The sequence below is a fragment of the Poromitra crassiceps genome (assembly GCF_964638095.1).
Source record: "Poromitra crassiceps genome assembly, chromosome: 6".
Taxonomy (NCBI): domain Eukaryota; kingdom Metazoa; phylum Chordata; class Actinopteri; order Beryciformes; family Melamphaidae; genus Poromitra; species Poromitra crassiceps.
This window is the reverse complement of record NC_139627.1, coordinates 26,084,113-26,103,615: the sequence shown is the minus strand read 5'-3', so window position 1 is coordinate 26,103,615 and position 19,503 is coordinate 26,084,113. Positions and strand designations below refer to the sequence as shown.

The following is a 19,503-nucleotide window of genomic DNA, read 5'->3' as shown; positions in this document are numbered from 1 at the left end:
TGATAAGAGGATGATGAATGGTAGTTTTTAAAGCGTGGGGTTCCTGATAAGGATCAATGTACCTACAGCAAAAAAAATGTGGACAGGACAAAGCGATGGGTGGTTGCTTTGATTCGGTTGTTTACACCTCTGTCTACGCCACGCTAATTTCTCGGTTTTGTAGTTTTTGACCAGATAAACGACAAAGGACATCCTGAGGATAACGTAGCTATTAGCTAACACCGTATCGCTTTCTATGTTGTGAATATGACAGCCGATCATGCAAAACATATCTATTTATTTGTATAGGAGCGACCATCTGTTCCAGGGAATAGTCACAGCCCTAGCTCTGGTAAGATAACGCCGTCGCCATATTAGATCTAAATATCATTGTAGACAAAGGGAACGTGAACATTTATTTCAAGATCACTTCAGCGCACTGATGCATTAGTCCCTCGCAGTCCAAGAAATTATACATTTTACAACAGCTTTCTAGTCTATCAGTTTATGTGGACACTTACCCCACAGGCACAACCCTTGATTTGAAATCCCACGTCTATGCCAATATCTCGCGAGCACAACATGGGATCTTCCGTAAACGTCACATTCAGTCATACAAGGTTAGATCCTTACCATTATTTTCGTTGTACGTATCGAAATTAAAAAACAATTACATGGCAGTATCCCACTCAAAGCTTTTTAGCCTGCTACTTGCCCCCTATTTATTTTATTCATTCGTTAGAATTACAGGTCTGTCTGAGCCAGTTTTTTCAGAAGGCAACAAGGAAATTAACAGCAGGGTGAACGTGTATTGATACTAACCACAGGCTTGACAACTTGACAAGGCTCTTTCCTCGATGTGGGGTCCAACCAAAGTTGTCTCAATTATACACAATTAAACAGCCATCATTCAGTTTCTTTCCCAAATTATGCAATTTAGTTTTGATTAGTAATGTAAACTTATCCGGTTACAGGACAGGTGCACACAGTGCATGATCCGAACATAATCAGAGGAGTCCAATAGTGTAGTTTTAAAAACAACCCTGCAGGTACTGATAAAATCCATTCATCACATCCAAAAAACTCAAAGCCATTATTTAGCACCAAATTGTTGTCTAGATTTATTTAATGCCATTTACAAAAGCACTGACTTGCTGCCTACTTACAGTACTGCTAATTGACCTGCAGATGAACCAAAGAATGCATTAATATGGACCCCAAAAAAGCTTGCATGTGATGTGTTGAGACACCAGGCTGATTCATAGCAAGTCTACATAGCTGCTTCGCAGAATAAGGTGACATTCATGATAGATTGCTCTCAGTTGCGTTGGCATGATATCCAGACATACAATTTACTGCCATTGTTAAATAGTCAAATACATGCCTTTTAATTGTGTAATTTCTTACATTTTTACAACACATGTTTTGCTTATCTTGACAGCATCTGACAGAAAATGTACATTTCCATGAAACCAACACAGAACAATGTTGGTAGTGTAAGCCACAATAAAATATGTAGTCACATCTGTAATTAAAGTGTTCTATGACAGCAGAGTTTTACATAGCAAACAAGATAAGGAAAGCGACCATCAAACAGAATAGACCCATGGCTTCGGACAGGGCAAATCCCAGGATGGCATAGGAGAACAGCTGCTGCTTCAGAGATGGGTTCCTGCAAAACAAGAAGATGATGTCAGGGAATCTGTCAGAAATACAACAAAACACACACCACACAAAGTTTACAACACATCCTAGTGAATTTGATTATGTTAGGACTCTTAATCATGAGACTGAAAGGGCCTGGGGCTTCTAAGCAATTTCCAGGTCTTGTGGCAGGCACTGAAACGAACCTAGCATAGCCAATGATGAGACTGCCAAACACTGTCCCAATTCCCGCACCAGATCCGGCTACTCCAACTGTGGCAGCTCCGGCACCAATGAACTTGGCGGCGGTGTCGATGTCCCTGCTCACGGCGCTGGTCTGGAAGCCTCTCAGTGCCACCTGAGTGAGGGGGCTCTGTGGCATCAGGGCGACATTGCTCTAAGGGGTGGAAACAGACCAGACATGGCTAAACTTTCCTCATCATTTATATTTTAAACTTTCAGCCTTAAAACATATCCAACAATCATATTGGTTAAATACACTGACTCATGAGATATGAATATAGCTGAAGTAGAAAGATGTAGCAGCAGCGTTTCTTACCTCTGTTACATCAGGCCTGGACAGCACAGAGGCAGAGAGGGGTCTGTAAAGAGCCCGGGAACCAGCACGGACCTGCAAAAAGGGCACAGACACAAAAACACTGATATTTAGCTATATGATAGCATTATGCACGTCCACTATGACTATATATTAAAAAAAGACACTTGCTGGCTATCCTTTGTCAGCGACAGCAAACGCATGACCCCAGGTGGAAGGCACCTTGAATGTCACTTGACAGTTGAACCTGTCATTCACTGTCATGCATGTTCACCCTATGACATTAATGATCTGTTAATACTGTACTGTATGTTTTTGAGTCATGATGCTTGAAGAGTGCAGTGTACTTTAATACAATAGTAAGCTTTACCTGTTATATTGTTATTTTAAAACAATGTGTTAGCTAGCTTAACCTGCTGGAAACGGAAACATGACCTTGGAAGATAACTCTCAGCCCAAATTAAACCTTTAAGGAGATCAACAGTTCCTGAATGAAATAAGTGATCGTTGGTGTGTTTGTTGAAGGCTTGAGTATATGTTTGACAATGAACTTTGCACTAGCAGCCAACAGGGACTTGTGTGGGTGACCTTTGCTGACGACAGTCATCTAAATTGATACTAGGAGCTTAAGCTATGCATTTTCACTTATTCCTGCAAATATCTGATGTGCACTGCATGCACCAACCTTGTTGCTACAATGCCAGGCACACAGGGTCTGTCATCCTGTGCCCATAGCATTAGCTGGCTAGCAGGGAAGCTAGCCTGCTGCAGATACCCTTGCCAGTCAGCTAACGCTACACCCAAGTTCAACCGGAGGCCCTCACGGATTTATGCGTGATATTAGACAGCAGAATCAAATGCTCAGCGACTGAAACAAACCGAACAAATACACTTACCAGAGCCGGCGTAGAGACGAACTTTGCACAGGCGTACATTTCGTTATTTAGGTTGTTTAACCGGTTTGGTCAAATCTGATTGAAGCCCGGGTCTCTCTGAGAATGGAACACCAGACAGAAGTAAGGTCAAACGGGTGTAAAAATGCTCCGCTGACAAAATAAAGACACTCGAATACACATTCACATCCATTGTGCATGCTGTCCTCACTTGTGCAGTGCAATATGCAGTTAAGCAGGAGGATGAATACGGATTTACAACGATCGTCTTCTCATAGAAACTGCAATTACACACTTACCGACTGCAGAGGTCGAACCACAGTGAACGAGTACGCATGCGCGACGTGATGTATGTAGATGCCCGGATGATGACAATGGAAGGTCATTTCACTGCAACTTTATTAATCAGGATCAGAATACAGGGGCAATATTCATTCACAACATAACCTCCTGTCCTTGTTCACAACTAGTCATGTGTTAGGCTACTTTCATTTGGTGTCAAATGAAAAAAATATTTTTCTTCTCTAAATACATTTATTGAAAAGGAACCATACCATTTATTTTCATCAATTTGTATGGACTATATTTAGCAGAGAGGTGGAATTTGGCATTCCTTACTGGCTATCCAAACTTTTTAACCCACACCTGCCTGGAATCCCTATTTATAATACCATGTTGGCATTAACCCCCTCTTTCTTTTAATTTAACCAATGTACATTTTTATTGTGTTTGTGTGCCTTGTTGTTTGTAAATAGCTCAGTAAATTAGATAAAACTCGGTTCCTAGCGTATCCATATGTTGACCTGGAAATGTTTCAGCAAAATGAGATGCATTGTAAATTAATTATAGTCTAGAGAGAAAAATATCTTGGCAGTATCTGAGGCAGTTTTAGATTTGAGCAGTAGGGGCACAGTAGCAACAAACATACGGTAGCTATTCTTTGTAGAACATTAACATTTTGTTTGTTCTCTCTAGAACCTTCCCCAGTTTCTTGGCCTAGTTTTTATTTGGGGCGCCAAATGATAATAGAGAATTGTTTTTTCTGAGTCTGGGCAGCAGAATGAGACACTTGGCTGACAGGTTTTTAAGGGGAATCTTACCCACAATACCTTGGAACACTGTTTTTGACCAGAGATTATCATTCTTTTCATGCCATCATTCTATTTCTCTGAATTAACGAGATAATGCCTAAGCATTCTATGAACATTTTCATGAAAATAAATCAGCTTTGTTTGTTTTTATTCAGAAAAACAGGGCAAATTCATTTATCCAGTGAATGTATTACGCTTCCGTAGATTAGCACAGTGGTTCTCAAAGTGTATCCATGGACCACCCAGGGGTCCAGGTGTCCCCCAGCAAAAATGATACTATATTTTCACTAGAATTCCAACCATAAGTAACACAATGACATTATGTATAACTATTTGGTCATGGGTTTCATACACTTTCTGTAATAAAATGTGTAATGACCCTCCCACTCTCCTGGCCCTTGCAGGAGCCTGGTGTCGGGGTTATTAGGCTGATTGGGTGCACCTGGGCCCGGTGCACTCCTTCAGACCATCAGTCTCTCTCCCTCCTCCTCACCGATGCACCTTTTGTTCTGTTTGTTTGTTTTAATGTAGTTTGTGTTGTCTAGTTATTTTCCCCTTGGCTTAGTTAATAAATTACTGTTTTAACTTTGACTTTAGTGTATGACTCGCCTTATAACCTGGCTTAAGGAAGTAACAAATGAGGGGTGTCACACACCAAAGTAAAAGTTAAAACAGTACCGTAATAGTTTATTAACTAAAATGAAGGGGAAATAACTAGACAATACAAACTACATTAAACAAACCAACAGAACAAAAAGTGCATCGGTGAGGAGGGAGAGAGACTGAATACTGAATAGTCTGGCCTTCGCCCAATGAGCGCACCAGGCCCAGGTGCACCCAATCAGCCTAACAACTCAAACACTAGGGCCAGGTGAGTGGGAGGGAAGTCACAAAAGCTCAAATCTTATCAGATGGGGACCCTGTGGGACAAAATCTTATCAAATGGAGGTCCGTGGTCTAATTTGTGTCCGTTTAGGCAGGGGGTCCTTGATGTTAACACGTTTGAGAACCACTGGATTAGCTATGCATGATAAATAAGCTTTTTATTTTTTGTGATTTCTCCATTTCCCCATTCCCAGTCTATGCAGAAATAAAATAAAGATATATAAACGCCAATATCTATTCCATATTGAACATAACTTGCAAATGGGCCTTTGACAACTTTCTCATCACTGAATTGAAAATGCAAGTTTATTTTGAATCAGTCTGTTTCCAGACATCACAATGTTCATGTCCAGTTACAACTGGAGGAAGAAGTAACATGCAATCAAAACTCTCAGGTTCCTCTGGCCATTGATAGTCACTTTACAGCAGCTAGAATAGCATTTTTGGAATAAGCGAAAGTTCAGCAAACTACTGGAGAGCTTATTGTAACACAACAGTTACTTTGATTTCTGTATTTTTAAGAGTAAATAATGTTAATACTTGTACTTTTTCAAGTATATTTGTTTCATTTTGTTTGCTTTTATTTTTGTTCTTTTTTGTCTTTGTTTATATTGTATGTTTTGATGTAATTGTTAATATTGGTTTAACTTCTTAGGTAAGAGACCTCACATGAGCCCATTAGGGTTGTATCTGTACAATCTTTATGCCTCTGCCGGCGATAGCCAGGCCGGAGGCATTATGGATTGTCTGTCTGTCCGTCCGTCCGCCTGTCCATATGTCCATCCGATGGTTTTTAACGTGATATCTGAGGAACGCCTTGACGGAATTTCATCAAATTGACTTGGACTCAAGGATGAACTGATTAGATTTTGGTTGCCAAAGGTCAAAGTTCAAGGTCACTGTGACCTCACGAACACCATTCCCAAGTTCGTGAACGCGATATCTCAGGAATGCCTTGATGGAATTTCTTCCAATCTGGCTCAAATGTCGACTTGGACACAAGGATGAGCGGATTACATTTTGGTGATCAAAGGTCAAAGTTTAAGGTCACTGACCTCTCTAATGCCATTTTCAAGCTCGTTAACGCGATATCTCACGAACACCTTGATGGAATTTAATCAAATTTGCCTCAAACGTCCACTTGGACTCAAGGATGAACTGATTAGAGTTTGGTCGTTAAAGGTCAAAGTTCAAGGTCACAGTGACCTTACGAACCCCATTTCCAAGCTCTTTACCGCCATATCTCAGGAACGCCTTGACGGAATTTCATCTTATTTGCCTCAAACGTCCACTTGGACTGAAGAACGAACTGATTACATTTTGGTGGTCAAAGGTCAAAATCACTGTGACCTCACGAACGCCATTTTCAAGCTCGGTAATGCCATATCTCAGTAACACCTTGACAGAATTTCTTCACATTTGGCTCAAATGTGAAAGTCTGGACAGACATGGAATGGATATGTCGACTGCTAAACTTTGTAAATTACATATTTAAAATAATCCCAAGACATTTAAAACAGCTTATATAATATTCACCAATACGTTTGGAGCAAGATGGTAAACATCCACTTTTTTCAAGAATTTCTAGAAAAAAAAGTGAAATGACATCAATAAATGTGTCATCGTTAACTTTAAGACACCTTGGTCACTCTTAAATATTGCTACATGGCCACACTGGACCGGAGCTCAACCGTGGGAACTCGAGGCGTTCAAGGCTAGAACTTCTTGGCTGTGGCATTCCTGATGGTCACAAGAAAACCAGGAAAAGTATGTTTAGATGGGATTTGGCCAAAAATAGGAACGCGACCGTAATTATTTATTGAAAGGCCTGTACTTCCTGTTTTAAGGTGCAGTTTCCAGTGTTTCACTGACTCATGTAGCCTACAGAGACATACAAATGCTCTTTTTTAAGTGGAGTGGGTCCTTTTTTTCCTTTCTTTTTTTGGGATCAAAAATTCAGTTGAGGTAGAACAAAATAAGAAGAGTGTAGCCTAAATTAGAGAGTAGCCTGCCCTGCAACATTGCAGTTAGTAGACCTCTGTACAATATCGCAAACACATGCCTTTTGATACATCTTTTGTTTTTATTTAGGTCCATATCTGATGTTTTTTTTTTTTTTCAGTCTTGCCTCCGGCTACGCTACAGGTTGTGGTTGCATGCGGTACCAAAATTTAAACTAGTTTCTCAGTGTGAGTTTTTCACCCATATCCAACCGCCTGCCCCTGTCCACCAGCATCACCTGTTGTGGTGTGAATGTAACAGTCTGCCCAGAGGGATCGTGGCTCAGGGCCTTGTCTCTGCATCTCACAGGCGGATGGTGTGGAGCTGGAGGCTACCAACACCAGGCGGATTTGTAATCTTGATGAATGACTCTACAGCAGCTGGTCTGTGATGGAAAGGTAATGAGCACAGGGAGTCTTTCTTTGCTGCATGCTGGCTGTAAGGGAGGAATGTCCCACTGGCTCCTCAGGTATGATCTTTTCAGTTTTGCCTGGAAGCCTGGACGAAGCCATAGATTCTTGAGCTCAAGAGCATTGAGTAGAATCAGTCAGTAGATCATAAATGTCTCAGACATGGAGTAAAAGACAGTGAAGGATCATAATGCATTAACAAAACAACAGAACAGCTAAATACAGGTAATTAAGGGTATTTTCTATTCCAATCTATTACATGTTATTGGGAACATTTGTGTCTTTATTCTGAGCTTGGACTATTTGCTCAAATTCAACTGTTCCTATAAAGGCCTATTTTACATGATTGCATTTGAGCTGAACATCAGAGCTCTCACCAAGAAGGCACAACAGAGGATGTACTTCGTGCGGCAGCTGAAGAAATTCAAAGTGCCAAAGGCAATGATTGGTGCACTTCTACACCTCCATTGTTGAGTCCATCCTTATCTCCTCCATCACCGTCTGGTACGCTGCTGCCACTCTTAAGGACATCAACAGACTGCAGCGCATCATCCGCTGTGCTGAGGAGGTGATTGGATGCAACCTGCCATCTCTTTCAGGACCTGCACACCGCCAGGATGCTGAAGCAGTCTCGTAAAATCATGGCCGACCCCTCCCACAAACTCTTTAAAATGCTCCCCCTCGGCAAGAGACTGAGGTCTGTCAAGACCAAAAGCTCTCGTCACAAGAACAACTTCTTCCCAACTGCCATTGGCCTCACCAACAAGGGCTGAAAGCCCCCTCTACTATGACTCTACCACCCCCCCACTACCCCTGAACACAGTTAAACCCCCCCACTGACGTGAGCCCCCCCAATCATATCTCACTTTACAGTAACAGCTGCTGGACTTCACTCGTTACATTAAAGTGTTATAGCTGCTTCTCCTAGCAGAACTTTTTACTCCATTAGATTACTCTTGTTAACTACACGCACCGCTTGGACTGTAAATTCCTACTTAATACCTATTTAACTTGGACTGTAAATTCCTACTTAATACCTATTTAACTTGGACTGTAAATTCCTACTTAATACCTATTTAACTTGGACTGTAAATGTCTATTTAATGCCTACTTATTTGTGTATATATTGGATTGCACTCACAATGTTGTGATTTTGTCTTTTAGACATTTTCTTTTTTTTGTATTGATATGATCACTACACTGTATACTTTTTTTGTAGACAAATTCCTCGTGTGTAATCTTGCATATTGTGGCAATAAAAGTGATTCTGATATTGTCATGTAGCCTATTAGGGATAGGCTATGCAATGATCAAACATTTATTTCATCATAACAAACAAATGTTGCATAATCTGGTAAAACTGTCTCATGTTCAATGATTATCATTTAGAAACTGATCAGTTTGCATCAATATATCTCAAGGCAAGTGCTACCTGAGACATGGATATGACTCTTGAAGGCATTATCAAGGAAGCAAGAACAAGATCATTCCTTTAAAAGTCCAGCAGATGGTGCAAGCGGGTCTAATGTGATCCTAGCCATTGTTGCCAGGGTCAATAGAGTGCAGCCTGAGCACTACATTGCAACAACAGCACCAAAATTCATTGGTATGGATTGATTGGCACAGAATATTTTATCTAGTTTTTACCTGATATACATATAAAGACTCATATCATCCTAAAAACAGTAAAATAAATAAACTTTTTTCTTTTTTTACATTTGTATGGTACTGTACCTAATGTTAGCTAAATTGTTCTGTGAATAGAGGGAGCTTTCACAACAAAATGCACCTTTAATTGAATGCTGCAGATATTATATTTCTGTCAATGCATATCTAAAACATAAGTAGGATTACGTGTAATGTAGTGTATATGTATAGGTCAGAGCTGACTGTATGATAAAACATTAGCATAATATATTAATTGCTAGACAGCACACATCAAAGTGGCCGTTAACTACCTGAGGTCATTGTCTATTGTCTAATTAACAGGGGAGTGGTTGTTTGGTCCTACATAGTCTAGGTCCTACATGACTGTAAAAGGTTGAGAGAGCAGCCTATCCCTTGCACCCCCCACCCCACCACCCTTTACTTCCTCCCAGGCACGCACGCACTTGCTGTCTGAGTTCTTGCATAGAACACTCTGAGACATTCCATTTGCATGCCCGTCCCATCAAGCTGGATGCACTCAGACTGGTAATAAAAGGCATTGACCCCCTTAACCTTTATGAATTACAATTTGTGCCTGCAGCACGTCCTGTCAGAGGCCTCAGAAAAGCAGGCACCTCAGCCGGGGTGTGTGCGTGTTGTTTTGCAGTTGTTAAGGAGAGGGGAAAAGGTTTTTACAGCTCCTCGTCGGAGCTCCTGACAAGCTGGGAGGAGGCGGTCTGACAGCAGAAGCAGGGTAGGGAGGGACTGCAGCGCTGCTGATGGCTCCATGCTAATCTCCATCCCTGGATGCAGCACACAACTACAGAGGATCATATCTTTGGCAAGACCAGAGATAGATAGGTTACTGCATGCAAGTTCATCTAGTATGTTGTACTATATGATCAGTCATCTTCTGAGAGCACTCAGTCACTTACCTCATTGCTCAGTCTCCAGTAGATCACTTGAGGCAGTTTCCCACTAATACTAATTGGAGAAAGGAATAGATAAAACCAAATCTTGGCCATCCAAAGAGTCTATTGTTGCAAGTTTTGTAAAAGGCTAACTCTGAAACTGTTTTGGGTTTGTGTGGAGAGACAGCAATCAGAACCAGAAGCTTAGAGCACTAAACATGATTGGTTTAGGGCTTATAAATGACAAGAACCAATCTTCAGTAGATCAGTGTAATCCAAATTAGTATTTCACTCAGGCGTTCTGAATTTGTTCAAACATCTCCCAGGTAAGATTTGTTGCAGCCTAAAGACTGAGGAAAACAGATATTTGAGCCAAAGTATTGTCTTTATGTGTACATCTACATGCCAGTCTAGTTAGCCTGCTTTCCGGTCATTTAACTAGGTGGTCCTTGGCTGTGTAAACATGAATTTCTGGAGCTCCAGTGGTTTGAGGGCAATTTCATGCGCTGCAGACTGGAAATGTCCTTGAGGGCAGCAGCAGCATACCAGATGGTGATTGAGGAGGTGAGGATGGACTCAACGGTGCCTTTGGCATTTTGAACTTCCTCAGCCGCCGCAGAAAGTACATCCTCTGTTGTGCCTTCTTGGTGAGAGCTCTGATGTTCAGCTCCCATTTCAGGTCCTGGCTGATGATGGAAGCCAGGAAGCGAAAAGACTCCACAGTGTTGACTGGCGAGTCACCCAGGGTGATGGAGGACGGTAGGGATGCGTTCCTCCTGTAGTCCACAAACATCTCCTCTGTCTTTTGAGCATTGAGCTCTAGGTTGTTTTGACTGCACCAAGTCATCAGATGGTCCATCTCCCGCCTGTACCCAGTCGTCACCATCGGAGATGAGCCCTATGAGGGTGGTGTCATCTGCGAATTTCAGGAGCTTGATGGACTGATGACTGGAGGTGCAGCTCTTGGTGTACAGGGAGAAGTATGGAGAGAGGACATCGCCCCCGGGCAGCTCCGGTGCTGATGGTCCAGGAGTCGGTGACATGCTTCCCCAGCCTTACGTGTTGCTTCCTGTTTGTTAGGAAGTCTGTGGACCATCTGCAAATGGAGTCGGGCATGCCCAGCTGGGAGAGCTTCTCGTGCAGCAGGGCCGGGGTGATTGTATCGAAGACCGAGCTAAAGTCCACAAAGAGGATCCTGGCTGCCGTGTCCAGGTGCGTGAGAATGTAGTGGAGGGCCATGTTTATAGCATCGTCTGCAGACCTGTTGGCTCTGTAGGTGAACTGCAGGGGGTTCAGGAGTGGGTCCATGATGGATTTTAGGTAGGAGAACAATGAGTTTGAAGGACTTCATGACCACAGAGGTCAAGGCGATGGGTCTGTAGTGCCACGGGCCTTGTCTTTTTCAGGACGGGGATAATAGTTGAGGGTGAGCTGAGGGTGAGACAGTGAGGTCCGGCTGGCTTTCGTGACTTCTGCCTTTTAAAGAGCCTGTTTACATTTATCTCCTGAATGCAGAGAGGTGTGAGGGGAGGGGGAAGAGGTGGACTGGTTGGGGGGGGGTTGGCAGCCTGGTTGAGCATATGTGAGGTGTCGTAAAGGATGGGGTGAGGGTTGCGATGTTTGTCAAAGTGGCAGTAGAACTCATTCAAGCGACTGGCTAGATGAGGGTCATCAATGAGTGTTTGGCAGACAGTTTGTAGCCTGTGATCTCTCTCAAGCCTTTCCAGACAGAGGCTGAGTCATTGGCCGAGACCTGCTGATGGAGACGTTGTGAATACAGGCGATTAGCAGCTCGTATTGCTTTATAAAACCTGTATTTGCTCTCTTTAAACGACTGTTTGTCTCCACTTCTGAACACCTCTTTCTCCAGTCGGAGCTTCTTAAGTTCAGCAGTGAACCAGTTCTTGTTGTTGTATTTGACTGTGGAGCGTGTTGGAATGCAGCTATCCTCAATCAGGGACCTGCTTTCGTAGTTGTAACCGGGCAATCAAGGACGTTGCTGGCAAAATAGTAATGGCTGCTCCCATGGGTCTCCGGCTGGCAAAGCAACGAGCAGTAATGTCAACGATTGTCGAGTTTACACAGCCGGAAGTGCAGTTATTGCAGAAATAGACCCAATAACAATAATTAAACAAGAACAGGAGTACTGTATGTACCAACAGAGTTTCTCGGCGGGAAATACGTTTTCGCTGTTCTTCCGAGTGGATTTGACTGGATCCAACACTGATTGGCTGAAAGACTGGATTTGGGAAGTTGATTGGCTGAAGGAGTTGTCTGTCAAGGCAAGTATTCCTGCGCACTGAAATGACTGTGAACTGCTTCCAGTGTCCAATTCTAACAACTGGTAGTAGCAAGTCTCTTAAATGCAAATGGCACGTGGTCACCTCTCCCCAAGTCTCGTTACTCTCCCCCGCCCCCACTTGTTTTCTTCTTCAAGCAGGGTTAGTGCTTACCTAGCAAGCTCACTTGAAATAGAGATTGTGAGTTCCCCAACTCCACACAAACCACACATATAAACACAAAGCTGCCCCTTGTTAGCTCAATACAGTTTAAACTAAGATATTCCATAAAAAAAAAAAAAATCTAGCCACAGATTTAGCTACTACGCGACTACATCAACAAACTTCACATTTAGCTTTAGCCAATCGCTCCCTGGCTGCTAACATACTGTAAGTTCCTGTTGCCAAATCTCGCAAGAGTGTGTTGCTGAGACAGAGACAGGTCTTGAACAAGTTTAATTTTCTCCTGATCTTTCTGTCTGAAAAATGCCATTTTAGTGTCAGAATATTCTGAAGATATGCGGCTTCGGAGAATGGGCAGAATATTTACTTTAATGAATATGGGGGCGAAGGGATCTGAGATCACGTTGACTTTTCCCATTGACTCCAATAGACTCAGACCTGCCGAAAATCTCTTAGTGGCCATGTCGGTGAAAAGCCATGGGCAAAACCCACATGCCAAAATGACAGGAAGTGAGTTGAAGTTGGGCCATCTTGCTTGAAATCCCCTCGTCTTTGGCTCAACACAACGCACAAACACATGTATCGGTGCGGGAATTCACAGCAAACACGTATGCTACTAGTACCGTCAGCGCAGATCTGCAGAGGGAGCCCGCCTAAAACCTGCATAATCTAATAAGAACCCTTTTTATTTAGAGTGTCGACAGCCTTCAAGCAGCTGGTCCAATAATCCACAATAGGAGTGGGCAGACAGTTGCCTGATACAGCTGGAAATCATCCCACAATAATGCACCAAACATTCTTTATCCCTGAAAGATTTAAAGAACATTAGTATTCACAAAATTGATTTTCCAACAAATCCATAATAACACTGATCTCTGTACTGCTGGTGAGCAGAGCGGTTGGAAGTGGGGTAAGAAGTGCTGAGGCTTGCAGTATCATTAGTCTTTATCCTGACTTTTTAGCTACAGTATGTCCGTAACACCTCTGCATGCTGCTCGGATGCCCATATGCTTAATAATATTCAACTGTACAGAGCCGGTTTTATGAAATAATTATTTAGCAAGAAGTAATGCCAGCCCAACATTGAATGGATTTTTTGGATTGAATGGATTATTTGAGTTGAAAAAATGATACATTCTGTTCTCACAAACAGCACGAAGCAGCTTCTTTCTTCCTCTTGTTTAACATCAGGAGAGCCAGCAGTGAGTGTGTGAACGGGAGCGTGGTTGACAGGGGCAGCCGTGCGATGATTGCTTTACGGATGTGTGCTTTCTCTTGTGACTTCAAGGTCACTAAGATTTACAATGAAATGGCTTATGACTCTTTAGTAAAAGCCACCTAAAGCTGATGACACAAAGAGAAAGAAAATGGAGCTGGCCACTGTAATGGAGTGTGCTTGACCTTTTTTAGTCCATCAATAAGAGGTACTGAAATCTCAATGCATCACAGTATCGAACAAAGATATGCACGTTAAGTTTCACAGACAGAAGGTTGTTAAGGAAGGCATATGGAGAAGAGATTTGATCGACAGACAGTATATGGCACATAGTAGATTACAAGTATGGTACATTTCCAGTTGCAGTCAAACTGTAGTCACAGTCTAGCACCCAAAAGAGCAATTAAATATGATTTAAAGGCCAATCTATAATAGCCTTTCAATCACGTGCTGCCCCCTGTTCAAACAATGTTGCCCTATTTGCTTTTTTAGATGCAGATTTAGTGTCAGGATTTATATTTGTAATGCAATTCTCAAATGTAATTCTCAAATGAGCTTTTGATACAAGGCCTAACAGTATAGAGCTAAGCATGAGTTTTACATGTATTTTGAACCTGTAAAAATGTTGAATAAAACTAAGCTGTACTTTTAAGTAATGATGAGTTTAGAAGGTCAACAAAGCTTATTTTCAAACTCTTCAAGAACAAGTGAGTATACCACAGATTGTGCTCAAATTAAATTGGTATACTGCCAAAAAGTACTCAATTCAGGCTTCTGCCTTTATATGTAATTTGTATCCATCACTCAGTTAGATTAACATACTTCAATAAGTTACTTATTCAAAATGTCAATGGATGCGAGTCTTGTTACTTCACCTTATGTAGCCCCGCCCACTTGACCCGTTTGTGTTACGACTTCCTGTTCAAAACGCGGCTGTTTTACCTGCTCAAACCAGAGATCATCTCTCTGGTCAAAGCTAGTGACTCACTGGAAGCAGGCTGCAGGGATATAAACTCTGCCACAGGAAGTGTCAACACAATCGCTTCAGATTGTGTTTACACTTCCTGTTAGTCTCTCAAGCCAGACTGTCTCTTCTACTTAAGGTGAATAAGCTGATATTGAAGGCATGTTTGCTTAGCACTCAAATGGAACACTGTTGATTTTTATGGGACACATATGGCTGGATTTTATTGTGCTCAAATTAAATTGCTTTAAACTGGGATTAACTTTTGGACGGGCCATCCATTATTGAATGTTTCCTTACTAAAGACTGCTCACCACAGATTGCTGCAAATGTCTCCTATAAGCACGGATCAGGGTGTCAAATATTAGGCTGTCACAATAATACTTAGTGAAAGAGGCCTTCCTGCTTTTAATGGCCTGACCTACATCCCAGTTCACAGAGCTAATAAAGGCGGTCTGGTGTGCGTCCAGGAGCTGCACAATGTCACTCACAGATGCCCAACTCAGCAAGTTCCGGAATGCTCAATTAGTTGCTTTTATAGGCCCCATTAATATGCATTAACTTTCTTTCCTTACGAGCACAGGCTAACACTGCCGGCGGCATATCAGCCATGTAACACAGTTCTGCCCCCCCATCTTTGTGTGTGTGTGTGGGGAGGGGGAGGGGGGGGGTGGATTGGAAAGTTTTTGGCACCAACAGAACCAAAACTGAGTACGGTAAATGTCAAATTATGAGCCACATACACACAGCAGGGCTAGTTACTGTATTGATTAGAAAAAACAAACCGCACACCGACACAATAAAAAGTACAGATTTAAGAATCAAGATCAGTACATTGACTTGTAATCACCTAGCCTGCCTCCGCTGTGCTCTTGCACCAGGAGAACAGATATCTTACCACACAAACCCGCACAATCTGGTACCACTCCTCCCACACAATAAACCAATCTGGCACAGAGCAAGCTGAATCAATCATGGCGCTTTATTATCCTGTCACTAGTCTGCTTCCTGCAAGTGTGTTTACCCCGTCCATGGCCCTCCGTTTGTGCTGTTCAGTGTACATTAAGACAGACATAATTGAGATTGTGGGCGGCCGAAAGTGCAGGGCTCAACCTGTGGTCGTTAATCTGTCATAACGTCAGGAGTCACCGCAGCGCTGACCTATAGGAGGCAGCACCTTGAAGGCATTGCTGATAGGCTCTTTGTTGTGTGTGTGGCAGAGGGCCCCACCTAGTTTAAGATTATTGCTTTGCCACCAGCGTAGATCCCAAGGAATGTGTGTGAGTTCAATTCCCTTGCTCTGCTCCTAATCCCTGTTGGGAACTTTATGACTAGGCTTGACTCTGAAAACTCATCACCTCCACATTATTTACTGGTATTCGTGATTTGACAGATTAAGAATTGCACGAAGGTTTCTTATTCGAAAGTATTATTATGAAGAATAAGTTGAATAACTAATAGCAACTAACAGTCATGCCCAGCATAATCAAAGCTTAATATTGCTCTTTGTAATATACAAAATTATACAAGCAATCAATTTGAACTAATTGGTAACCCTTCAAATGGCTGCAATCTCTCTTTAAATTGGATTACTGATGGCTGTGCAGCAAATTCCCCTTCACTTTGTATAAATTAAAGCTCTGGAAAAGCATTTACAAAATAACAAGATATAAATGACTGCAATCGTAATGTTGGAAAAGGTGCTTTTTACAATCACACAACATATTAGAAATAATAGCTAAATCTTGCCTCAGCGGCCGGTTATTAATTACCTGGCAAATAGGACCTGTCTGTTCTCATACAGAGTTATTGTGGCGGCGAGAGATCACCAAAGAAAATTAAACTGCAATCAAAGTACATTTCTATCATCATAATTCTGATTGTCAGGATCACCTTTCCCAAGATAGCGTATAGTAGTGTAACAAATCTTAGTTTTTATTAAGTGTCTCAATTTGCCACCATTCATATTTCATATTTATGTTGTATTACAACAATCTCATATATGTGTCCTGCATCCTTGTTATTTCTCATATGCAATGTGATTTATTAGACATGGAAATATGAGAATGCTGCCATGAAACTGAATTTGATAGTTAGAGACGACGTAGCTTCTAACCAAGAGTAATCTGTGGCATCCTCTGTACAGAACAGCGCTGTGTTTACACCACACTAAACTCGCCGGAGCCCCTGCTCCGTTTTCACCACATCATTCATGCCTTTTTACCCAGGTTTGATTTTGCACTGCGAAATTCACAAAGCAATCACTTAAATCTCAAAGTGGATGTAAGTATCTGCCTCTGTATCTTTAGAATGTGTCTTCTTTTATAGCGGGGCTTATATCAGCCTGGAGACTCATAAGTTATGAAATGTCAGGATTCTATGCATTCTAATTGAGTGTAGAGCAGTTAATGGCTGTGGAGATTCAGCCGCTTGACGTCTTATTCCCCTGTGTGCCGTTTCACAGCCAAGCCCATGAGCCTCAATTAAATGACAAAATGGGCCCATTCTTGAAAATAACAACAATAAAGACACAGGCTTATATGGCAATAATATCAGGTCTCACCTTGAATCAACAATGGTCACAGCTTGCAAATGGCTAAACTGAGACATCGCATCAAAGGTAGCGACATGAGATTTAAAGAAAGAGTAATGTATCGGGTTCTTAGCATAGTCATAATAGCCATAAGGGAACAGTGTGTATAAACAGTGAAGCAAAAATATGTTTTAGCATAAATGAGAATGAGTGGATTTAATTACTCGAGCTTCAAATTGATATACAGCAGGTAAAAGTTGGCCAGCTCACCAGAATGTATTTACCCATAGGGCTAACATAAGCTGTATGTACTTACCCATAGGGCTAACATACCGTAAGCTGTTGTGTAACAAGTCTGCCATTATTTTTTGAGTCAGACTCTGCCCCCCACCCATCAAACAACTACATCATGTCCCAAAGTGTATCTTCCAAAAACCGAAAGTTATCTCTGTGTTATTGAGTAAAACTTTTAAAATCCACAATCGATAATGCCTAAACCTTCTTTTCCCAATTTTCAGCAGTGACCACAGACTTGCAATCTATAAATACACGTGGAGCATGTCCTATTAAATCCTGTGTTATGGTGAGGGGCTACATATTGAAGCGATCCTGATTGGCGTAGTTTTTTTCACACCCTTCCTTATTGTTTTTATGACTACTTGACTTTAACCCCTTTACTGCTTCACTGATTTCATGCAAGAAACAATAGCTTTTCAATAATTCAATTTATAGCTGGGCATAAATGGAATTCAAAAGACAATGCTGCTGCCAATGAACAAGGAATGCTTTTGGCGCAAGCAACACGATGGTTGCCAGAGGAAAGAGCGAATATTTATTTTACGGTTGCCTCACATTCCCATTAAAACGAGGAAGCTACATTTCCAAGTGTGTGGTATAAATGTAATATCCAGAGTTGAAAGAGACAGATGGTAGAGTTAAACTCTCACGTGGCAATGCTGTGCTATGGTACCACCACTTGCAACCAATGCCAATGAAAAACCCTTCCCAATCCAATACCTTCCCAGAAGAGATCTGTAGGTTTCTAATATAATCCATGGATACGTTTTCATGTTCATATGCATCTATCATGTTCACATACGTGTTGAATGGGCAATCTCATCCTGATACGGAGGTGGCCTTATCTCCTCCAGACCTTTGCAACACTGAGAAGTGATGTGGAACGGATGTAAGAAACAGGCGCAGACCTGAATTAACATCCCATTTATTTATCTAGCTCTCTCTGTCAATCACAACAATAATCAGAACTAACTCATTCAAATTTTGAGAAAATGAAGGATAGTTTCCCTCCAATTTTCAATTTGGAAGTGGCAACTATGGCCATGATGAATGTCTGAATAGTCCATCTTCTTCCGCTCATTCCTCCTAACCTTTCCTGACAGCTTAGATATTGCCTACCTGGTAATTTGCTCTACAATAATTGTTACTGTGAGATTTCCCCCAGCTTTTAACAAGGATTCTTAACACCCTCTGTAGGTGACAAAATGCAATTACAAACATCAAGTGCCCCATCGTGACTGGTCATCAGCAGCTGCCACCTCCATTCCCCAGCCCCAACTGGTTCCATTAATGGGAGGGTGGGTGGGATACAGACAGATTCTGCAAACATTTGTGGGGAATAAAACCTTAATTAAAAGATATGAAGCTGCTTTATTGATTAACAACATCAGTGATTAAAGTGAACGGCTGACATTTTTTTCCTAGCTTGCGGTTTTGTCCCCCCTCCCGAGATCATTTATTGTTGCACGGCCCTGTTTATTGATAAGTGTGTTTGATGAATGCAGATGCGGCTTGTTTGTGGAGCGGGCTTGCTGATGGAGCGATCATATTGCGCGAAACGCCAAGCTGAGGCAGGAACAGCTGTTGGGGCTCCATCCACTGGGACGCCATGTTTCACCAGCGCTTCGGGTGCACACGCAGGCGCGCTGCTGTAAAGCTGCAGCCAACGTATTCACAGCGCCATAACAACTCTATGAATGTTATGACACATCACGAGAGCTCTCTGATCTCTGTCCAGCACTAAAACCTCAATTATTGGACTAATTGCTATGGCTATATTCATTTCTCTGGTAATCCTTTGGTCATTATACTTTGTGTTCAATGCCAGGCTTATCCTTTCATTAAAAGGATTATTAACCTTTAAGATGGGGCCATGTGGGATTAAACCCTCAAGTAAGTGTCAAAATTCTATTATTATTAGTATTCTTCGGAAAACAAGCGAAGTAAGAATGAGGTAAAACAGCCATTAATTCAATCATAATCAGGAGACTCTGGGGTGGTCAGATGGTTCATA

The 19,503-nt window shown here is 41.9% G+C and overlaps 1 protein-coding gene across 2 annotated transcripts; it reads right to left on the bottom strand.

Moving 5' to 3' along the window:
- Window positions 1-933: 933 nt before the first annotated feature.
- On the bottom strand, window positions 934-3,409 carry atp5mc3a (ATP synthase membrane subunit c locus 3a). Of its 2 annotated transcripts, none has more exons than XM_083638462.1 (5): window positions 3,372-3,409; window positions 3,076-3,171; window positions 2,183-2,254; window positions 1,830-2,020; window positions 934-1,651 (listed from the first exon to the last, which is right to left on the bottom strand). In XM_083638462.1, the coding sequence occupies exons 2-5, from the start codon at window positions 3,112-3,114 to the stop codon at window positions 1,537-1,539; spliced, it is 417 nt and encodes a 138-aa protein (XP_083494588.1). In that variant the 5' UTR covers window positions 3,115-3,171; window positions 3,372-3,409; the 3' UTR covers window positions 934-1,536. The 2 variants fall into 2 exon arrangements, with proteins under 2 accessions (XP_083494588.1, XP_083494589.1); XM_083638463.1 differs by having other exon boundaries at window positions 3,284-3,394.
- Window positions 3,410-19,503: the final 16,094 nt, after the last annotated feature.

What these genes read in the sequence shown, in the direction of transcription:
- atp5mc3a (XM_083638462.1), bottom strand. Translation starts at nt 3,114, where the DNA reads ATGTACGCCTGTGCAAAGTTCGTCTCTACGCCGGCTCTG. An exon ending in TCGTCTCTACGCCGGCTCTG is followed by an intron (nt 2,255 to 3,075) that starts GTAAGTGTATTT and finishes CCCTTTTTGCAG; the next exon opens with GTCCGTGCTGGTTCCCGGGC. An exon ending in CTCATCATTGGCTATGCTAG is followed by an intron (nt 1,652 to 1,829) that starts GTTCGTTTCAGT and finishes CTTGTTTTGCAG; the next exon opens with GAACCCATCTCTGAAGCAGC.